The sequence below is a fragment of the Lissotriton helveticus genome, chromosome 7 (genome assembly GCF_964261635.1).
Source record: "Lissotriton helveticus chromosome 7, aLisHel1.1, whole genome shotgun sequence".
Classification (NCBI taxonomy): Eukaryota; Metazoa; Chordata; class Amphibia; order Caudata; family Salamandridae; genus Lissotriton; species Lissotriton helveticus.
Genome location: NC_136068.1, coordinates 1,588,430,429 through 1,588,451,958, shown reverse-complemented (window position 1 = coordinate 1,588,451,958; position 21,530 = coordinate 1,588,430,429). Strand labels below are relative to the sequence as shown.

Here is a 21,530-nt window from a genome sequence, read left to right as displayed (position 1 = left end):
GCTCTAATATTACAGGGGTTACTTCGCGACAAGGCCAGAGATTCGAAATATATGTTGTTAGGCCTCCTTTACTCCGACCTGCATTGGATCTTATAGCTGGTGAGAAGTATGTTTTATAGCCCAAGAGATGGATTGGGTCGTTGAGCCAAGTTTCCTGAAGGCAAATTATATTACTTGAGTTTGCCAAATGAAGGAAACTATTTTCAGAGTGTTTTGTAGCTAAACCCGCCACATTCCAGAATAGTAGCCTTATTTCAGAATTTGAACTTGCAGCAATTGGTATCGTGTTCTGAGTGCTGATTTCTTCAGTATGACTTGGCTGTGATTCACAAGTCGATTTTGGAGCGGTTTCCCGAGCCTCTATGCCACTTTGTAAGGGAGAGAGAATACCAGCGGGGTCCTCGGGAGAAAAAAGGAGCTCTTGTATTGAATCTGCCATGATTTGATGTTTAATTGTCATATTTGTCATATTTGATCCATTTGGCCATTTAACTGGTGTAGGGGGATCTTTGTTGAAAATAATGTTTGTGGGGTGCTCTAGTATTTTTGTGGCTGAGTCTCTGATACTTAATGGGCTAATCATGTCATGCTCCTTTTGTGATGGTGGTCAATCAACCATCTCTAGACAGCTATAACTATTAAAAGTTGGTATTCCACCCCAAGGTTCCCTATATGGTTGTTGTTGTGCCCTCCTGCCATTGATGTTCCAATCACCCCAATCTTTGTTTTCGTGCCCCCATTCTCCCTGAGTCCAGCCCCTTTGCTTATTTTCGTGTCCCCAATCGCCCTGGTTCCAGCCTCTTTGTCCATGCTCTGGCTGGTTCCAGGACCAATTTGAGGACCAGTTTGGGCCTTCGGAATAATGGCATAGCGGGGGATAAAAAAAGGATAGACGTTTGATGTTTATACCTCCGTTCCTATCTACTGTGTCCCAGGAACAGATATAGTCCACTGCCCGAGGGTTTTCAAAGTTAACTATTACACAGTCGCCCGGGATTGTTTTTTGTTGGTAGCCTATCCATGAAACCCTTCTTGCTGTGGTGATTCTAGTGACATGATTGTTCTGGTTTGGTCGGTTGATGTTCAGCCAATGACGAATTTTGTTTAATAAGGACCAAGTTGGTTCATCTGTATCATGACTTAGTTCGGGGACCCCTGTTAGAATAGCCACAAATGGCGTTGCTTCAGGTGGGAGGTTTATTGGTTTAGTCCATCTCTTCTTTGTCCGTTCTACCTGAGTATTATGCCTCTGTGGCTGTTCATGGTGGGGAATATTTGTTAGAAGTGGCCTGGGGGAATGTTTATTGGGGGAGGAGGGTTTTTCTGTAAATCTGGGACCTTCTTAGGGGGTTTTTGGGGGGACTTGGTTTTTGAAGTGGCAGGTAGGTTAGTTGAATTGTTTACAGTTTCTCCTCCCCTAGTGGTAAGGCTATTTGTTGTGATCATGACATTATTAGATGATTGTCCTGACTTAGTGTTGCTAGTTATAGGTTTTGGTCCTTCCCATGTTTGACAGCCCTTGATTTCTTGAGTTTGCGGGTTTTTCGAAATGGCGACTAGAACTGCTATTTGTTTCTCGATAACTTCCAAACTTTTTTGGATTGGTTGTAACTGATGTTTTATTATGTCAGCTATCCGTGTCATCAGGTGTTGGTCTATCTCGTTTGTTTTATTTCCTTTTTCTGAATTCGAATCTGGATTTTCCTTGTGAGCGTTATTGTCGTTACTTTCATTCATACTGTTATCCACCACAATGAGATGAGGATTGGTGCTACTATTGTCTGCTGTTACTTCGTTTAAGTTGTTATTATCCTGGTTTTGCTCATTAGTTTTATTAGTCTCTCTCTGATTCTTGGGGCGTGGCTTATGTTGTAATTTATTCGTGTTAGAGTTTGTAGAATCTTCGGTGTTTTTTTTACTTGTTTTCTTGCGTTTCGGGATTGCTCCCTCCCTTATCCCCCTTTGTTCGTTCTGAATAGGATCATTGTCCTGCAGAGGTGGACTTGCAAAGATATCAGGCGTTTGTTCAAGCGCCTGGGTCAGTTGCGAGTCCAATAATGACAAAGACGCTGACAGGTCGACTAAGTTTGGAATACCATGAATATCCGCACATGTTTCCAGGGCGGGTACTTTTTCTGAATGGGTTATTGGTGTTTGCGCTAATGTCAAGGGTCCCAATGACGAGCGTCTTGCTTGTTCCAGTTCATAGGATACTCTACGATCTAGCAGCATTACAGTTTGATCGATGGTTTGATTGACTTTAGTAATGAATTGATCGATTGGCCCAACAGATTTAGCCATGTTTTGAAGCGTTTTACTTCTAGAGCCCCTCTGCGACATTATTGTTGTTTTATGGGAGAGGATGGTAGTCGAGCTAGTTACAAGTGAAGACAGACTGGCCAACGCCGATAGCGTGTATTTATTTTTGTTATTATGGAGACAAGCTATCAAATTAATGGGTGTCGTGAAAAGGTTACCTTATGTGAGCTGTTAGATGGGGGGGCCCAGTCTAGTCTCTTCCGGTCTGTGACGGGATAGGACGGGCCCGCCCTTGGCCCGGGCTTCGCCCGGCGTCCTGCGACGCGGGTGTGGAGCCTGTTTTGAATGCGCCGCCTGGCGCGCTGCTAAGGGCTACGACTTCCGGTTTCTCCCAAGGGCTGCTGGGCAAGGTAGTTTTTTCCACCTCTCGCTCTCCCCTACTCGGCGGCTGTTGATGGCATACAGCGGCGAGGGGAGAGCGGGACACCAGCACTTGTCCTCCCTCGGTACAGCGAAAGTTAGCAGGGAGAAAGTGGAGCTTCGGCAGGTCCTCAGTTACGGTACGGCAGAGTAATGTATCCCCCGCTCCACCGATGTGGAGCCTGTTTTGAATGCGCCGCCTGGCGCGCTGCTAAGAGCTACGACTTCCGGTTTCTCCCAAGGGCTGCTGGGCAAGGTAGTTTTTTCCACCTCTCGCTCTCCCCTACTCGGCGGCTGTTGATGGCATACAGCGGCGAGGGGAGAGCGGGACACCAGCACTTGTCCTCCCTCGGTACAGCGAAAGTTAGCAGGCAGAAAGTGGAGCTTCGGCAGGTCCTCAGTTACGGTACGGCAGAGTAATGTATCCCCCGCTCCACCGATGTGGAGCCTGTTTTGAATGCGCCGCCTGGCGCGCTGCTAAGGGCTACGACTTCCGGTTTCTCCCAAGGGCTGCTGGGCAAGGTAGTTTTTTCACCTCTCGCTCTCCCCAACTCGGCGGCTGTTGATGGCATACAGCGGCGAGGGGAGAGCGGGACACCAGCACTTGTCCTCCCTCGGTACAGCGAAAGTTAGCAGGCAGAAAGTGGAGCTTCGGCAGGTCCTCAGTTACCGTACGGCAGAGTAATGTATCCCCCGCTCCACCGATGTGGAGCCTGTTTTGAATGTGCCGCCTGGCGCGCTGCTAAGGGCTACGACTTCCGGTTTCTCCCAAGGGCTGCTGGGCAAGGTAGTTTTTTCCACCTCTCGCTCTCCCCTACTCGGCGGCTGTTGATGGCATACAGGGGCGAGGGGAGAGCGGGACACCAGCACTTGTCCTCCTTCGGCAGGTCCTCAGTTACGGTACGGCAGAGTAGGAGTAGTTTCTGTCCTGTAACTCCAGTTCTGTAGTAGGGGTATCTCTGTTATAGTCATAATCTAGTGAATAGTCCCGCCCATGTGCGTGGACCCCGGAGCAATCAAAAATAATCTCTTAGAGTGTCGAAAAATGCAGAAATGCACAGACACTTAAGAGAGAATTTAAAGACAGATAATGCAGCCTAAAAAAAGGCTACACTGTCCAGTACTTCAACTAGAAGTTCCACCAAAAAAATCCACAAAACAGCAAAGTCTGTACAGATTTCCCTTGCTTAACAACAAAAAACCCTCTGGAATGATATAGAGAAGGACCTGGACAGACAAGCCCCATAGGCTGCCATTTTGTGGCTCAGAACAGGATACTGTGCCTTTAAGAGAACTTTCCAGAACTTCACAGTATCCCAGAATGCACTGCAGGTCCCAATTACTTTCAGTTCTTTTTGAAGGCGTAACACGCCAGACCTGTAGCATTCCGAACATGAATATCTCTCTCCACCGGGGAGGAGGGCGGGCGCTTATGACTATAACAGAGATACCCCTACTACAGAACTGGAGTTACAGGACAGAAACTACTCCTTCTGTAGTAGGGGATCTCTGTGTATAGTCATAATCTAGTGAATAGAATGGCAAGCCCATCCCCACACCAAAGCGGCGGTGGAGAAACGAGAAATAAAACCACTATTGTGCGAACAAATATCACAGCGAAGCCTGCCCAACCTGAGCGTCTGCCCTGGCATCAGAGTCCGGGCAGTAGTGCTTAGCAAAGGTATGAACTGACTTCCAAGTGGCCGCCTTGCAGATTTCAGCAATAGGCACGTTATGAAGCAAAGCCGTCGTGGCAGCTTTGCCCCTGGTGGAATGAGCCTTAGGTTTCTCCCCTAAGGTCTTATTAGCTTTGTGGTAACACAATTGTATGCAGGACACAATCCACCTCGAGATGGACTGTTTAGAGGTAGCAAGACCTGTCCTGACTGATCCATAATTGATGAACAATTGGTCTGACCTACGAATCTCTTTGGTTTTATCCAGATAAAATTTCAGCACCCTCCTAACATCCAGGGAATGCAAAGACCTTTCCGCTGGAGATGAAGGATTCCGAAAGAACGTAGGTAAAGTTATAGTCTGGTTGATATGAAAATCAGAAATAACCTTGGGAAGAAACTTAGGGTGAGTACGCATAACAACCTTAGCAGCATGAAATACAGTATAAGGTTCTTGGCAACACAACGCCTGAATTTCACTCACCCTGCGGGCCGATGTAATGGCCACGAGGAACGCCGCCTTCCAGGACAGGTGCTGCAGCGAAGCCTTATGAATAGGTTCAAAAGGCTCCTTCATCAACCTGGACAGCACCACATTCAAGTCCCATGAAGGCGAAGGAAGCCTGACAGGAGGGAATACTTTCTTCAAGCCTTCCAGAAAGTCTTTGATCACAGGGATCTGGAAGAAGGAACTCTGTGAAGGGCATTTCCTGTAGGCAGTCAAAGCAGCCAGATGAACCTTAATGGAATGGACATTAAGGCCAGACTGCGCCAGATATAGTAGATATGGAAGGATGACATCTTCCTTACATGTCGTTGGGTCATAGTTCTTGGACTTGCACCAGATGCAAAACCTCTTCCACTTGTAAGCATAAGAAGTCCTAGTGGAAGGTCGCTTAGCCTCCTTCAGTATGTCCATGCAATCCTCTGGGAGATTCAGATGGCCATATTGTACTATCTCAGGAGCCATGCCGCCAAACTCAAAGACGAGAGGTTGGGGTGCAACATCCGCCCCCGAACTTCGTGAGAAGGTCCGGCCTGCACGGCAGCCGCATGTGAGGAAGGAGAGACCGGTGAAGCAGGTCCGTGAACCACCACTGTCTGGGCCATTCCGGGGCAATCAGTATCATCCGCGCCCGGGACTGGGTCAGCTTGATGAGAACCGTTGGAATCAGGGGAATGGGTGGAAAAGCGTACAGAAAGCTGTTCGACCAGTCGATCCATAACGCGTTCCCCAGCGTCCCCGGCTGGTAGTACCTGGAGGCGAAGTCTCGGCATTTGCTGTTTTCGGCGTTGGCGAACAGATCCACGTCTGGAGTTCCCCACCTTGCGAAGACTTCTCCTAGTACTTCGTCGTTTATGACCCATTCGTGGGTTTCCTGAATCAGTCTGCTAAGTACGTCTGCCTGAACATTCTGCACACCTGGCAGATGGGTGGCCGTTATCGTCAGTCCTCGGGCCAGAAGCCAGTGCCAGATCGCCTGCGCCTCCTGTGACAGGGTGCGTGATCTCGAGCCCCCCTGCTTGTTGAGGTAATACATCGTGGTCGTATTGTCCGTCTGTACAAGCAGAGAGTTGGTCTGGAAGGACGGGTGAAAAGCCTTCAGTGCCAAGTGAACAGCTCTGAGTTCCAGGAAATTGATGTGGTACGTGGACTCCGTCGGGGACCACGTCCCTTGAATCTGTAGGTCTCCGGAGTGCGCTCCCCATCCCTGGAGAGAAGCATCCGTCATGATAGTCTGTGTGGGAATGTCCTTGTGGAAGGGAACCCCTCTGAAGAGATTCTCCGCTGAACACCACCACTTCAGAGACTGAAGAGCATGTAGAGACAGTCGTATTTTGTCGTCCCAAGATCCTCTCCTCTGGTCCCACTGATCCTCCAAGCACTCCTGCAGCGGTCTCATGTGCAGCCGCGCATGTGGCGTCAGGAAGATACAAGAGGCCATCGACCCCAGCAGAGAAGACACCGTCCTCACTGTCGTAGATGGAGTGGACATGAGAGCCTGAGCCTTTCGAAGGAGTGATAATCGTTGTTCCTCCGAAGGAGACACGCTTGCTGACAGCGTATTGATGGAGGCTCCCAAGTACTGAATGCACTGGACCGGAGTTGGGACAGACTTGGACATGTTGATGTGCAACCACAGCTTGCTCAAAAGAACGCACGTCCTCTGGAAATGTGCCTGAGCTTCCGAGAAGGAGGAGGCCTTGATCAACCAATCGTCCAGGTACGGGTAGACAAACACCTTGTTCTTCCGTAGGTGTGCCGCTACCACTGCCATGCACTTCGAGAATGTCCTGGGCGCAGACTTCAGCCCGAACTGAAGTACCGTGTACTGATAGTGATTGGTGCCGACTTGAAATCGCAGGAACTTCCTGTGTTTGTGTGCAATGGGCACATGGAAGTATGCATCCTGTAGGTCTATGGCGCAAAGCCAGTCCCCCTGTTGCAGCTGAGGATAAATCTGATGCAATGACAGCATGCGAAACCTTTCTCTGCGAATCCACTTGTTTGCCTGTCGCAAGTCCAGAATAGGCCTGAACTCGTTCTTGTCCTTCTTGCAGACCAGAAAGAACCGGGAGTACAGACCTCTTCCTCTTTGAGACAGAGGTACATCTTCTATTGCCCTTTTCCTTAACAGAATATCAGCCTCCGCCTAGAGCTCGCGCAGTTGATACTGCGAGCTGACCGGAGGAATCGATGGAGGCGGGCTGGTGAACCGAAGACTGTATCCATTGCAAACAATATTCAGCACCCACTTGTCCTGAGTAATTTTTCTCCACTCTGCCAGAAAAAATTGAACGCTTCCCCCCACCGGAGCGGGTAACGGATGAAGGGGAAGTAACCGCTCAGGGTCGAGACCCAGCCGGGCCCTTGTTCGCGGTAGAGGACTGCTGTCCACCTCTACCCCTCTGGCGTTTTTGGAAGGGTCTTCGAAACTGCTGCTGTTGTTGCTGCTGCTGTTGCCCAGAAGACTGTCCTCTTCCTTTCCCCTGTGAGCCGAACCGCCGTTGGAACTGGCGGTAGGGCTTTTTGTCCTTGGGTTTCCCCAGACCCACAGCCGTCAGAGTTTCAGCCTCGGCCTTCATCGGTGCCATTTCGTCGTCGGCATGTTTCCCGAAGAGTGTGTCACCGGAAAACGGCAGATTGGCCACCCGCTGTTGCGCCTCAGGTTTTAGCGACGTATGCCTGAGCCAAGCATGGCGGCGCTGGTTGACCCCGTGACAGTAGCCATGTGCGGCCAACAGTGCTATGTCCGCAGAGGCACTGATGGCCTGGTTGGAAACCAGCATCCCTTCCGAGACAATTTCCATGAAGTCCTCCTTCCTGTCGCGCGGAACCAAGTCCGCGAACTGTTCCATGGAGTCCCACAGCGCACGGTAGTACCGCCCCAACAAAGCCGAAATGCTGGAGGCTTTCATAGTGGTGGAAGAAGTCCCACATGCTTTCCTACCAGCCGAATCAATCCAGCGGCTCTCTTTATCTGGTGGCACTGTGGAGGACGGGGAGGTAGAATGCAACTTCCTGGCCGCTTTCACTATCACCGAGTCGGGCACCGGGTCCACACGTAAGAAGGCCGGGTCAGAGTCAGGAGCACGGTACTTTTTCAGGAGTCTTGAAGGAGCAGCCTTCACCACCGCCGGTGTAAGGAACAGCACTTCCGCCGGTTCGACCAGTCCTGGGACCAACGGTAGAAGAGGGCGAGACAGGTGCTTCTTGTGAAGCGTCTCAAATATTACGGACGTCGTAGGTGTAGGAGCCGTCACTGTGATACCCAACTTCCCAGCCCCCCTCAGGAGCACCTCCTGGAACGTGCCAATGTCGTCAACCGGGGACACCCTAGTCTCCGGAGAATCCGATAGAGTAGGTGAATAGGAATGGGTCCTAGATGATGCTGTACGTGATCTGGACCTATGCCTCCTGTGGCGATGTCTAGATCTGGTGGAGGACATGCGTCTGCTCCTCGACCTGTCTCTCCGTCTGGAGCGCGACCGTGACCTCCTAGGTCTGGGACGTTCTGCCGGTTTCCCCGGGGCGGACGTCTTGGGCTTGGGTGGTTCCTTAGATTTAGGAGTCTTCTTGGGAGGGGTCGGAAGCCTGGGCAAGGAGACCGACCTCGGAGGGACCGGTGGCGGCTTGTCCGGCACAGGGGTCCTAGGTCCTGTTGGAAGTGGAGGCAGAGGAGGCAACGGAGGAGGGGTTGGAGCCCTCGGAGGTAGACCTCTTGGCAACGGAGGAGGAGGTGGAACGGCCTTCTTCGGGGTATACACCTCTGAGTACGCCGATCCCGGCGACCCGCCATCCTTTCCGGACTGAGGGGAGCCCCCCACAGTCCTAGGCCTGTCATCACGCCCCCTCGACGCCGAAGAACGGTGACCAGGAGTCGAACGTGGATCCCTCGACGCGAGCGCCCCTTCGGCATCGACCGCCTTCCATGCTTCGGCGTCGAACGGCTTCTATGCCTCGACGTCGAGCCAGACCATCTCGACGACGATTCCTTATGTCTCGACGGCGATCTGTCGCGCCTCGACGGCGACCTCGACCGCCTCGACGTCGACCTCTTCGATCTAATCGACGGCGACCTTGTCCGCCTCGACGGCGACCTCGACCGCCTCGACGTCGACTTCTTCTTCGCCGGAGAACTCTTCCGCCTCGACGGCGACCTCTTCCGCTTTGACGGCGGCCTCGACGACGAGGATCCCCTCGACAACGACACGCTCGTCAACGGCGATCGGCGGTGTCGCCTCGCCGGCGAGCGCCGACGCCGGGCCCGTCGACGCCGATCACTCGACGTCGACGCCGAAGACGACGACGACGAAATCGGCACTGGGTTCGACGGCGGCCTGTGTAAGGTCCTCGACGTCGACGGGCAACGTTTTCTCGACCCAGAGCCCTGGGGAGACCGGGAGCTGGCCGTGGACCTCCCTCTCGACGTCGTGGTCAGTGCTACCGACCCAGACGGAGACAGTGGACGTTTGCTGGACTTCCTGCCCCTGGGGAGCCCCCCAGAGGCCTCAGCATGGGCAGATGAAGCCCCTCCAGACCCACCTTGCGCCTTCAGCCTCCTTTCCTCGAGGCCCTGAAGCCTGATCTTCATCCTTTCCTTCAGGGTCCTGCCAGAGAAGCCTTGACAGATCTCACACTCCTCTGGAATATGGGAAGAGGGCAGGCAGAGGATACACACCTCATGAGGGTCTGACTTAGCCTTCTTCCTGGAGCACTCCGGGCATTTGTCAAATAATGCAGGCATATTTGACATCAAAAGAGTGCAAAAAACCAAGAAGAAAAGCCTACAAGTACTTTGAAAGCACTCAAAATGAATTTACAGTGAAAAAACACCAATAAACCCTTGAAAAGGGAGAGCTCAATGCTCCAGGGTCTTGCTTGCAGGAGCCGGAAAAAAGAACTGAAAGTAATTGGGACCTGCAGTGCATTCTGGGATACTGTGAAGTTCTGGAAAGTTCTCTTAAAGGCACAGTATCCTGTTCTGAGCCACATAATGGCAGCCTATGGGGCTTGTCTGTCCAGGTCCTTCTCTCTATCATTCCAGAGGGTTTTTTGCTGTTAAGCAAGGGAAATCTGTACAGACTTTGCTGTTTTGTGGATTTTTTTGGTGGAATTTCTAGTTGAAGTACTGGACAGTGTAGCCTTTTTTTAGGCTGCATTATCTGTCTTTAATTCTCTCTTAAGTGTCTGTGCATTTCTGCATTTTTCGACACTCTAAGAGATTATTTTTGATTGCTCCGGGGTCCACGCACATGGGCGGGACTATTCACTAGATTATGACTATACACAGAGATCCCCTACTACAGAAATGTATCCCCCGCTCCACCGATGTGGAGCCTGTTTTGAATGCGCCGCCTGGCGCGCTGCTAAGGGCTACGACTTCCGGTTTCTCCCAAGGGCTGCTGGGCAAGGTAGTTTTTTCCACCTCTCGCTCTCCCCTACTCGGCGGCTGTTGATGGCATACAGCGGCGAGGGGAGAGCGGGACACCAGCACTTGTCCTCCCTCGGTGCAGCGAAAGTTAGCAGGCAGAAAGTGGAGCTTCGGCAGGTCCTCAGTTACGGTACGGCAGAGTAATGTATCCCCCGCTCCACCGATGTGGAGCCTGTTTTGAATGCGCCGCCTGGCGCTCTGCTAAGGGCTACGACTACCTGTTTCTCCCAAGGGCTGCTGGGCAAGGTAGTTTTTTCCACCACTCGCTCTCCCCTACTCGGCGGCTGTTGATGGCATACAGCGGCAAGTGGAGAGCGGGACACCAGCACTTGTCCTCCCTCGGTACAGCGAAAGTTAGCAGGCAGAAAGTGGAGCTTCGGCAGGACCTCAGTTACGGTACGGCAGAGTAATGTAGGGAAGAGTTTAGAGAGGTTTGTTTTGGGGATCGGTATAGTAAAAGAGGTGTCTGAAGATGCAAGGAGGGATAGAGTAGGAGAGAGTCTAGAAGGGGTTATTTTGGGGATCATAGTAGTGGTATGGGGCTTGGGATACATGAGAGAGTGGATGTAGAGGATACATTGATAGATGTATAGGGTGAGAGATATGGTAGTGCATTGGAAAAAGTAGTAGAAAGTAGTTTGAGATGAGTCATGGCTAGAAGATTTCTTAAGAGAAGTATAGGCTGAGAAATAGGGTAGTGCACTGTAAATGCCAAATTAGAAGAAAGTGATAAATATATATATATTTTTATTTTTATTTTTTTATTTTAGTAGTTTTGTATAGCGCTAGCTGGACCAAAGGGTATCAGAGCGCTTCACAACATATACAGCAAATAACATAGTGAGCAGACTGAAACTCAAACATACAGAATCTGTTGATAGAATGTATGTATCCAGAAGATATCTTGGTCTGCGACCTTGTTGTCAGACTCGGAATTTTTGTAAAGCTGGAGTGACAGAATAGAGGGCAGTCCAGGGTCTCTCAGATCCCTCGAGTACGGTCGAGGAAGAAGTCTTTGAGGAGCCTCTTGAATTTTGAAAATGAGGAGATTGTTCTAATGTGGCGAGGAATGGAGTTCCAGATTTTGGGAGCGTTACCAGCAAAAGATTTGTCTGTAGTTCTGTGCTTGCGCGATTTGGGCGGGATGAGCAGTAGAGAGCTGGAGCTCCTGAGGTTTCTGGACTGGCCTGCCCTATTGAGTTTGACGGCCAGGTATTCTGGTTTACCTGTATGCAGGGCTTTGTGCGTGATGCTGGCTGTTCTGAAACTGGCTCGCAACTCCACTGGGAGCCATCTGAGTTCTTTGAGGGCTGGAGAGATGTGCTCAAATTTCTTAATTCCGGAGACCATTCTTGCTGCTGCGTTGAGTGTCGTCTTCAAGGGGGCAAGGTGGGATTTTGCTGTCCCTGTCAAGGTCGCAATTCCATAGTCTATTCTGGAGAGGACTAGAGCCTGGGTGGCTTGTTGAAGGTCCTTAGGTGGGAGGAAAGGTTTTATTTTGTATAGTAGTTTAAGGTTGAGAAAGGCACTTTTAGCAGATCTTGAGATATGTTTCTTCATGTCGAGTTTTGGGTCTAGGGTGATCCCTAGAGATTTCACTGAGTCTGCTAGGGAAAGGTTACCATTGAGGGCATCGATGGCTTTGAGCCATTCTATGATTTGAGGGTTATCATCTTTGTTGGAAATAAGTAGTATTTCTGTTTTATCTGGGTTCAGTTTCAAGTGATTGGTTGAGAGCCAGTCTTGTACCTCCTTGAGCGTGTTGTTTAGTCTCTGGATGTCCTCAATTGAGGTCGTTTCCCGATACAGCTGCGTGTCGTCCGCATATAGGTGAAAGGGGATGTTGGATTTTCTGAGTAGAGAGGTGAGGGGTTCGATATACATGTTGAAGAGCTGTGGGGAGAGTACAGACCCTTGAGGAACACCTCTGATGACCGGGTGTAGGTCAGATTCGAAGTTTTTGATTTTTATTCTCTGTGATCGGTTGTGAAGAAAGGAGGAAAACCATTGAAGGACTGTCTCTTGTAGACCAGCTCTTTCTTGAAGGACCCTTAGCAGTAGATTGTGGTTGACTGTATCGAATGCAGCCGATAGGTCTAGGAGGATGAGAAGGCAGCATTGATCCGAGTCGAGTGATTTGCGTAGGTCATCTATGACGTTGAGGATTGCAGATTCAGTGCTGCATCCCTTTCTGAATCCCGATTGGAGGGGATCTAGAAGTTTGATGTTTTCAAGGTGAAGGGTTAGCTGAGGGAGGACACATCTTTCCATGATTTTAGTCAAAAAAGGAAGGTTCGAGATCGGTCTGTAATTGTTTAAATTTTCTGTGTCTAGACCTGGCTTCTTTAAAAGTGGTGTGACTTGCCATACCTTGAGGCAGTCTGGAATGGATCCAGAGCTCAAAGAGCTATTGATGATCTCACACCATATTGGAGCCAGGACTCGCTTTAGGTCTTTGGTCAGAAGAGGCGGTAGCTGGTCCAGGGTGTGTACTGAGGGCTTGGCTTTGGAGATTAGATTGACTATCTCTGCTTCCTGGATGGGAGTGAATGATGACCACTGTTGGTGGGGGTTAAGCCCAATGCTAGGTCTATCTTGACGATTTTGTCGTTTAAGAAGGTTGCGAAGCTGTCGCATCGAGCTTTGGATGCTTGAGTTAAGGGGGGTATAGGTTTGGAGGTCTGATTCTTGATGATGTTGAAAAGCTCTTTAGGCCGATATTTTGCGTTATCTAATGCAGAGCGGATGAAAGCTGACTTTTTATTCTTGATATTTTTGTACATCCTGCGGGCTGCTTGGAGTTGATCACGGTGGAGGGTTGAGGGATCATTCCTCCATGTTTTTCTGCGGCTCTTAAAAGCCTTCTTTCATCGTTGATGTCAGAGGTGAACCATGTTCTAGAGGGAATATTCCTAGCTTTCTTTAGTTTAATGGGAGCAATTTGGTCAAGGGTAAGCGTCAAATTAGTGTAGTAGAGAGAGGTGATATTGTTGGATGAGAGGTGGTCAGTGGCAGAGGGGAGCAGCACGCTGATTCTTTCTTCTAGGACCGCTCAAGGAATTCGAGCTGTGTTCCTAACCCGTTTGGGAATGTCTCGTTTTAGAATTGTATTGTCCAGGATTGAAAGGTTAATGTGAAAGAGGACTATGTGATGGTCGGACCAGTCGACTGGGAGGATGTGATCGATGGTGATAGTCTTGCTTTCAGCAATAATGGCGTCAAGGATGGCTCCTTTGTGGTGAGTTTCTTCTAGGCAATGTTGAGTCAGATTGTTCACTAGGAGTAGGTTGTTTAAGGTTTGAATGAGTGGGTTCTTGGTTTCATTCCACCTTAGATTGAGGTCGCCCAGGATTATGTAGTTAGAGTTGCCTAGAGCGCAGTGGGCAATCAAGTCTGAAAGGTGAACCGTGAATTCTGAAGAATTGCCAGGGGGATGATAAAGAAGGTGGCAGAGTGTGGGTCTGGAATTCTGAGTTTTGATGTTGACTGAGAGGCATTCAAAGGAGCTGTAAGCGCAAGAGGAGATTTCTGTGATGGCGATGTTGTTCTTGTGGATGATTGCTATGCCCCCTCCTCTGTTCCCTAGCCTGTCCTTGTTGATCATCGTGAAACCAGGGGAAACTAACATGTCCATGATAGGGTAGGAGAGGTTGTTGAGCCAGGTTTCTGTTATGAATGCTATCTGTATGTCATGGGAGAGAATGGCTTCTGAAAGTTCGGATGTATGTTTAGAGGCTGATCTGCAGTTTATGAGCATGCAGTTGATGGGGGTTTCTTCTCTGTGTTCGTTCGGTTGGGCTTTAGGCAGGAGGGCAAGGTGGGACGGGGGTCTGGGTGCTCTCGGGGGAGGGTGTTTGCTTCTGAAGCCCGTGATTACTTGGATCGTGGAGTTTGGGGACAAGTTCCGCATAAGGTCTAGGGGTGCCTCAGGGAGAATCATTATCTGTGAGGAGAGTGAGGAGGGTGTTCTAGAGAGTGTGTCCAAGGAGCTGATCTTCCCTTTACTAGGGGAACCGACTTTCTGGAGGAGTGTGGCTCAATGGTTAGAGCAGCAGACCCTGATGCAGAGTTCTGGCCAGGGACCAGGGTTCGATTCCCGCCTCGGCGGGGTCTCGGGCTCAATTTCCTTGGACCTGTTAATTATCGCCTCGGTGCCTATTACAATCACGGGCCCCACGCTGCAACTCTGGGCAATAGCTTGCTTAGCCTCCCACCGGCCCCAACAGCGCTAAGGATGCCTGGCTTCACCCTGGGGGTGCCCAGGAGTGGACACTTCACAGGGAAAGCCAGGAGGGGTTCCACAGCGGTATGAGTATCAGCGCCAGGAAGCCGGATAGGCGACACCGCAAGGTGACCGTCTGGTGACAGTGCGCTCTCTAAGTACCATGACATTTACATTTACATTTAGGTCTGGGTGGGACGTGTGGCTCGGAGTGGAGTGTTGCTTTATCTATGCTTGGATGGGTGAGATCGTTTTGCTCTGAGGGTGAATGTGAGGGCTTTCGGGTAAGGGTAAGGGAGGAGAGAATTTCACTCAGGCCTCGAACCAGTATTTCCAACTGGGTTTCAAGTAGGGAGAGGCGCTGCGTCGTGCTGTCTATGTAGGGGTGATGGGTGTCTGAATCCGGAGTGGTCTTGGGTGGGGGGAAGGGACTAAGGGAGGAGGGATCAAGGGGTGAAGAAGGGTGTCAGAGGCCGTAATGTCCCTGCTGACTGAGGGTGGGTCAGGGTGGTTTAAAGAGGGACGAGAGTCCTGTTCAGGAAGATTATTATGAAGGGGCTGCCTAGATAATCTGTAGTAGGAGTAAATGGGGAGGAGAATGCTGCCTCAAGGCATGTGATGGGACCCAGGTGACGAGAGGACGGAGGGGGGTTGGTGGGCTGAGCTGGAAGGTGATGATCCCCATTGGGGGTTGATAGAGGAGTGGAGGAGGGGCATGGATGGGCAGGCAGTCTACTCGACGGGACTGGGAATGCTGCCTCGAGAATGGTGCCAGATCCCGAGATAATCAGGGGCGGGGGGCTGTGGGTGGGCTGAGCTGGAGGATGGGATTCCATCATGGGAGACAGCAGAGGAGGTGAGGAGGAGCCTGGGTGTCCGGGTTGTCTGGTTGACGGAGGGTAAGTGGAGGGAAGATGGGAAGAGTTACAGTGGGGGGCTCTGGTTGGAGGCTGTCTAATAACCTGGTAGTGAGCGGAGAGAGGAGGAATGGAGTTGCGAAGGGAGCCTCGTGATGAAGCCAAGGTGGATGTCTGGGCAGCTGCATGGGGGATCTGAATCGTCTCCTGTCGTGGTTGTTTATCTGAGAGAAAGGCTGAGGTGAATCCGAGACCTGGTGAGGACAAGGGGGCTTCTTTTAGTGGGAGGAAGAAGGAATCGAAGCTCTCTAGGTGAGTGTTTTTGGCCTGAATTAGGACTGTGCCGTTCGTGAAAATAGTGATGGAGATATATCCGTTCTTTGACTGGGGGTTCGGGAGGGAAGTCGTCAATTTGCAACTGAAGGAAGTGGTGGTGGTTTTGGAGATATTGAGATGTGTGTTTAGAGTGGAGTGCCAGAAGTCCGGCCTGTCTGTATGAAAGATAAGGTCCATTTTGATCTGCCCTCTAGAGATGCAGTGGTAGGTGTCAGCGAATAGAGTCTCGGGATGTTGTCTGAGAAGTCTGTGTTTGAAGATTTTCTTTGCTTTACTAGTGAGATTTGGGGGAAGGTGATTGCGAAAGAGTTCGTACCATGGGGAGTCAGGAGGTTTGGAGTTAGCAAGGTGGCAGCAGGATGCGAGTTCGGTGGAATTTTTTTACTATGAGGGGGTCGAGTTTAAACCAGAGGTTTACATTGTTAAAGGTTCAGGTTGAGAAATAGGGTAGTGCATTGGATATGCTTTTTCAGGTGAAAAGTAACAGACACACAGATCCAAGAACAGGAAGGTACAAGGATGCAAAATGGAAGCAAGTAAATAGAGACCAAAGATTAATTTTTTTTTTATTTTTTTTTTTTAACAACATTATTATTCTGCATGTTTCTACAAAACAATGCACAAAGATAGGCACATACCTAGAGTGAAAATAAATTGTGAGTGGGTATTACTGAATGGGAACATGGGCAGCATTTCTGGCCCTGGACCAGGCTCGAACAGGCAACTGTCCTTGTCCTCTCCGCCCTTGGCTGAGACGCCCTAACCCTGGCCTTTTATATAGCCCTAGTAATCAGGTGACCTCTCCAGCCAATGTGAGCCCTAACACTATCCAATCACAACAATCCCGCTGAAACCTGGAACCAGCCAATCTTAGCCCTATTACAAGCAAACAATCAGTTTTAAAAACTATGATCTCTATGCCTATAGCGCCTTCAGACCCTCCGGGTGAGTAGTGCGCTATATAAATGCAGTGATTGATTGATTATGTCCAATAGAGGCCCTAGCCCTACCAGTAGTCCCAACCCAATTCCAAAAAAACAATGGCACAGGAAGCCCTAGTCCCTAATTTCAATAGAAAGCCTAACTCTACTCTTAGTCCCACACCTAGTCCAGCAACCAATCACACCAGAAGCCCTAATCGCTACTTCCAATCAAAGTCCTAACCCTAGCCCTAGTCCCGCGCTAGTCCCACCCTAGTCCCAACAACCAATAACACAGGAAGCCCTAGTCCCTACTTCCAATAGAAGTCCTAACCCTAGCTCTAGTCCCAATCCTACATTGATTGAATCACAGACCCAGAAACCAATCAGAACCCTCAAATACCCAACCAATGAGGACACTAACCCTAATCCAATAGAAACACCAGATACAGCCATCAAACATTGTACACATGTACCAAACAATAGCAGACTATATAAGGTCCCAGCTACCTCAGACAAGGTTTGCTGGCCAGGGAGTTGGAGGCTGCTGCTCTATTCAGAAATCTCCTAGGAGACAGACAGGCTCAATCCACACTTTGGACTTCTGCAGGTAAGGGCCTTACAAACTTGTCCTGTAACAATATTGTTTGAATAAAACTTTACTCCCTCACCTGGCAAAAAAACGAAGTCCACAGTCCCTATTGAATACAGTTTAAACAGCACACAGCAGATGTTGCTGTCTCAGAGCACCCTCTGATGTAGAATATCCCAGTTGCTGGGGGGGGAGGGTGCTGAAGACAGTTGTCAATGCATTAGTTCTATCTAGGTTAGTCTATTGCAATGGTATTTACCAAAACCTGCAAATAAGATCCCTCAACAAACTTCTGATTTTGAAAAACTTTGCAGCGCGGATGCTCCTGAATGTTCCCAGATTTTAATCCGCTTCCCCTGCCATAAGTAGGTTACATTGGTTGCCCGTAAAGCAGCATATTATGTTCAATACCCTGTGTATCTCACTCAAAGCACTCCATGAACAAGGCCCTGTTTATCTGAAGAATAGCTTCAAATGGTGCTTGCGCAGCAGAACACTGCAGTCTAGCTCTGCCAATAATTGGGATGTTCCTTCCTTTAAACGTTCTTCATGGGGAGGCAACTGCTTTGAATTGGAGTAATCCCCTTTTGGATTTTAAATCTGCCACTTCCTTACTAACATTTGGGAAATCCCTAAAAACTTGGTTATTTAGAAGGTAGTAAGGCTTCTGATCCTTGTCACTTACAGCGCCAAGATGCCTCAGGCATTTGTGTGCTCTACAAGCTCATTCCTTCATTCATTCATTCATTCATTCATTCATAATGATATGCCTCCTTCAGGTTGCATTCGTGCAATTTGTGGTTTTGGTAAAGTCCTTTTCTCCTGACACAATGTCTCATACCTCCTTGTTTCCATTTCTCCTACTTCTTACATGCAGGCCCTGGTTGCCACCACTGAGAATAAAGCTATGGCTGGAATACCGTACTACATCAGAGACCAGGGGATCCTCAACCAGACAGACATCTACGCCACAACCACAAAGCGAGACTTTCGTACTTATACAAAGTGAGCAATGCATATGAGGTTCAGCAGTAATCCCTATGGATCTTTCTGTATGTTTGTAGCTCCACTGTTTATTTCTATATTGCATTATCTTTGTCTCTTGTGTACACTATTTACTCATTCTATCTTATGTATTTCTACCTATTTGCATGTTTTATTTCTACTTTTGCTTTATGCTTTTTGATCTCTTTTTCTTTTCTTGCCTTTCTTGAGCTCTGTTCCTCACACCATCTTATTGCCTATGAGTATGTCTCTGCACTCTTTCTGTTCTCTCTAGTCAGAGATAGCTTCTAAAATTCTTTTCAAATTCTTTCGTAGATTGACTTCTAAAGTTTTCAAATATTTAAAAATATCAGTGGTGCATTAGGAAGTCCGTCCTTCCTGGTTCTTCATTGTGTTTTTTAGTTGTGATAGAGTCCATTGCTCTTCAGTATGTATGTATATGGCATTTCTACAGCATGTTTGTGAACAGTTAATGCATTTGATGTAGTGTTCTCTAGAGAGGTGAGTCATCAACTCTTTCCTGATGGATACAGGCATGTTGTTCCATTTCTCGGGTGCATAGATGTAAAAAGGCCAAATGCCTTATTTTTTCTTTTATATACTTCTTATTTTTCAGTATGATGGAGACCTAGCTGTGGGTGTGCCTGGAATCACCAGAGATGTTAAACTTGCCCGCAAGATAAGCTTGGGTATTGGTCATGATAACTTTGTAAATGATGCACCTGGTTTATGAGGCTGGTGCAGGATGGCAAATTGAGCCAATGGAGTGCCATCAGGATGAGTGATGTGGTCATATTTGTTCAGGATGAGATATGCCGCATGTGTAGGATGCCCTTAAGAGGTGCCAGTGTGTTGTATAGGAAGCCATAGAGTAGGGCAATAGCACCCGCCAGATGCAAGAGTGCAAGGGCTTGAACAGCAGTTCTGAAGTCTCTTTCTGGAAGAAACCTATTTAAGAGTGTCCAATGATGTATGATTATGCCTGGTGAATTGTATGTAAACCAATGTGGCTCTTGGAGTCTGAGTGTCAACAACTGATCCTACATCTTTCGTTTGTATGATGGAACAATGCAGGAAAATACTCTGTATGCCTTTACCACACATTTTTTACCCTGCATTTTTTTAGATGGCATATTCTTTTAAAACGTATGCCTTTACTATGCACTGTTTACATATATATTTTTAGATATAGAAACAATGTATTTGTGGGGTGAGATCCCCCACACCCCTGAACTTACCTTAAATGAGTGGTAAGTGCATATGTTGTAAAAGCATATGCATGCTAAAAACATGCATGGTAAAAAATGTGTGGTAAAGGTACAGCATTGTAAAAACTGCATTGTAAAGGCTGTTTCCCACATATTTCTAATAGAATCCTGTTCTCTGGATGTCTAATAATGAATGAAACTGCCATTTGTTCCTTATGTATTTTATATATCAATCAGCCTATAGATGCCTGGCAGTGTCAAACGATTTCTAAGCTTCGGAGAGTGTTTGTGGGTACATGATGAGGTCATTAGGCCTCTGGATGTCTGAGAGTGGCCACTGGTCTATCCGTGCCTAATGGTGCTGGGAGCAGCTTAGCTGATACTTATGGTTGGCTATTGATATGTGCTAATGTGTATTGGCCTCTGATTGTCTACTATTGTCCAATGGACCCTGGGTATTTCATAGTGTTCCACTGTCTCTGTGTGTCTCATGATTATTTTGTTGTGTCCGATATTACCAGTTGGCCTAAGTGTGGCGCATCCTATTTATTGGGTTTGGGTATCGGGATCTGTAGAAATTACAGTGATTGTTAGCAACAGCACTCGTTGCTCTCACCGGCAACCCAGAGGCTGTAGCCCATAAACAATCACCATGACTGACACAATTATCAAGTAGTGATTCTTTTCAAGGTAACCACAGGCCACCATACATTATAACCTGGTGATAGGGATTACATACTTTGGGGCATATTATCAAGAACGGCATCAAAAATTATCGCCGGTTTAGCGGCAGAAAATTGCAGCTAAAGCGGCGATAATGGGCTTGATAATATGCCCTTGAGAATTCCAATAGAAGTCCATGTTCTGATGTGAACATGGGTTTCTATTGGAATTCTCCACGGCATAATAGCAAGCCCATTATCGCCGCTTTAGCAGCAGTTTTCCGCTGGTAAACCGGCGATAATTTTAACACCGTTCTTGATAATATGCCCCTTTGTGTTTTGTGGCCTCGAAAAATCAGTGAGTGTCTTCTTTCGGTTTGTGTATCCCTTGTACAGCTCACTCGCCGGTCTCTTCTTTTCTCTTCATCTTGTTATTTATGAATGTCTCAATTATTTGGACAGTGTTTTCCGTGTTATATGATCTCTTTCTCCTCCGTCCCATTGCCCCTTTTCTCCTCGTCTCTCATTCCTTTCTTCTACTTTGTTTTTCTTCCCTTTCTATTTCCTTCTCAATCATCTCTACTTCATTCTCTTTAAATAGCTATCTATTTATCTATCTACCTATCTATCCATCTTTCCATCCATCCATCCGACAGTTTGTTTCGTAATCACTCTTAACCTTTCTTGATCTGTTTTCAATAAACCTGTGCATTTCCTATCCTCTTCTTCATTTTACCCTGTCACCCTCTGTCACCCTCTCTTTCTCCCGCTTCATTTTTCTCTATGTAATCAATTTAGCTACCTTTGCCTAGATATATTTGTCTTGCTCTCCCTCTTTAGTCATCTCTTTTGCTTTATCTCCTTCTCACTGCTCTTCCCCTACCTTGTCTCTGTTTTGGTTTTCCAATATTCCTGATACATTTTCTAGATTGTTCTAGAATACCAGGGTTCAGTTTTCTAGACCTCCTGGTACTAAGGACTCAGTCAATGTGCTAACCTAAGACAGGAAATCAGTTGGATTGCAAACACCCCACAACCCACTGAGCAGTATTTGAGTGAGATGTGCTTCTAGTAATAATCAATCCCATAAGACGAGGGACAATTAGTGGAATCCAAAACCCTCTTTTATGAATGAAAAGCACAATTAAGAAAACTAGGACAGGAGGACTATATTTTAAAGATGCATTTTAAAATCAAAATCCTATATGAATTGTAACGACAATAATATTAAATACAATGGCAGCAGCAACGTTTACCAAAAGCATTAATAAAAGGAAGAACTCCAACATGATTGCAGTTGTACATCTAAAGCAATTCTATGTCCATTCTGCAACTTCTAAGCACCTAAACTAATTTGAACATAGATAAAAATGAAACATATTTCAAGTTTCAGAGCTGGTTCACACCTTCATACCTGTTTGAACAATTGGGTTTATG

At 48.1% G+C, this 21,530-nt stretch overlaps 1 protein-coding gene across 1 annotated transcript in view; it reads left to right on the top strand.

Annotated features, from left to right (window-relative positions):
* The window catches only part of SAXO3 (stabilizer of axonemal microtubules 3), a 191,264-nt gene that overhangs the window by 168,156 nt on the left and 1,578 nt on the right, over positions 1-21,530 (top strand). Inside the window, exon 4 of the mRNA XM_078650983.1 lies at positions 18,096-18,223. Within this exon, the coding sequence (XP_078507109.1) occupies positions 18,096-18,223 (128 nt within the window). The remainder of the gene's footprint in view (positions 1-18,095; positions 18,224-21,530) is intronic.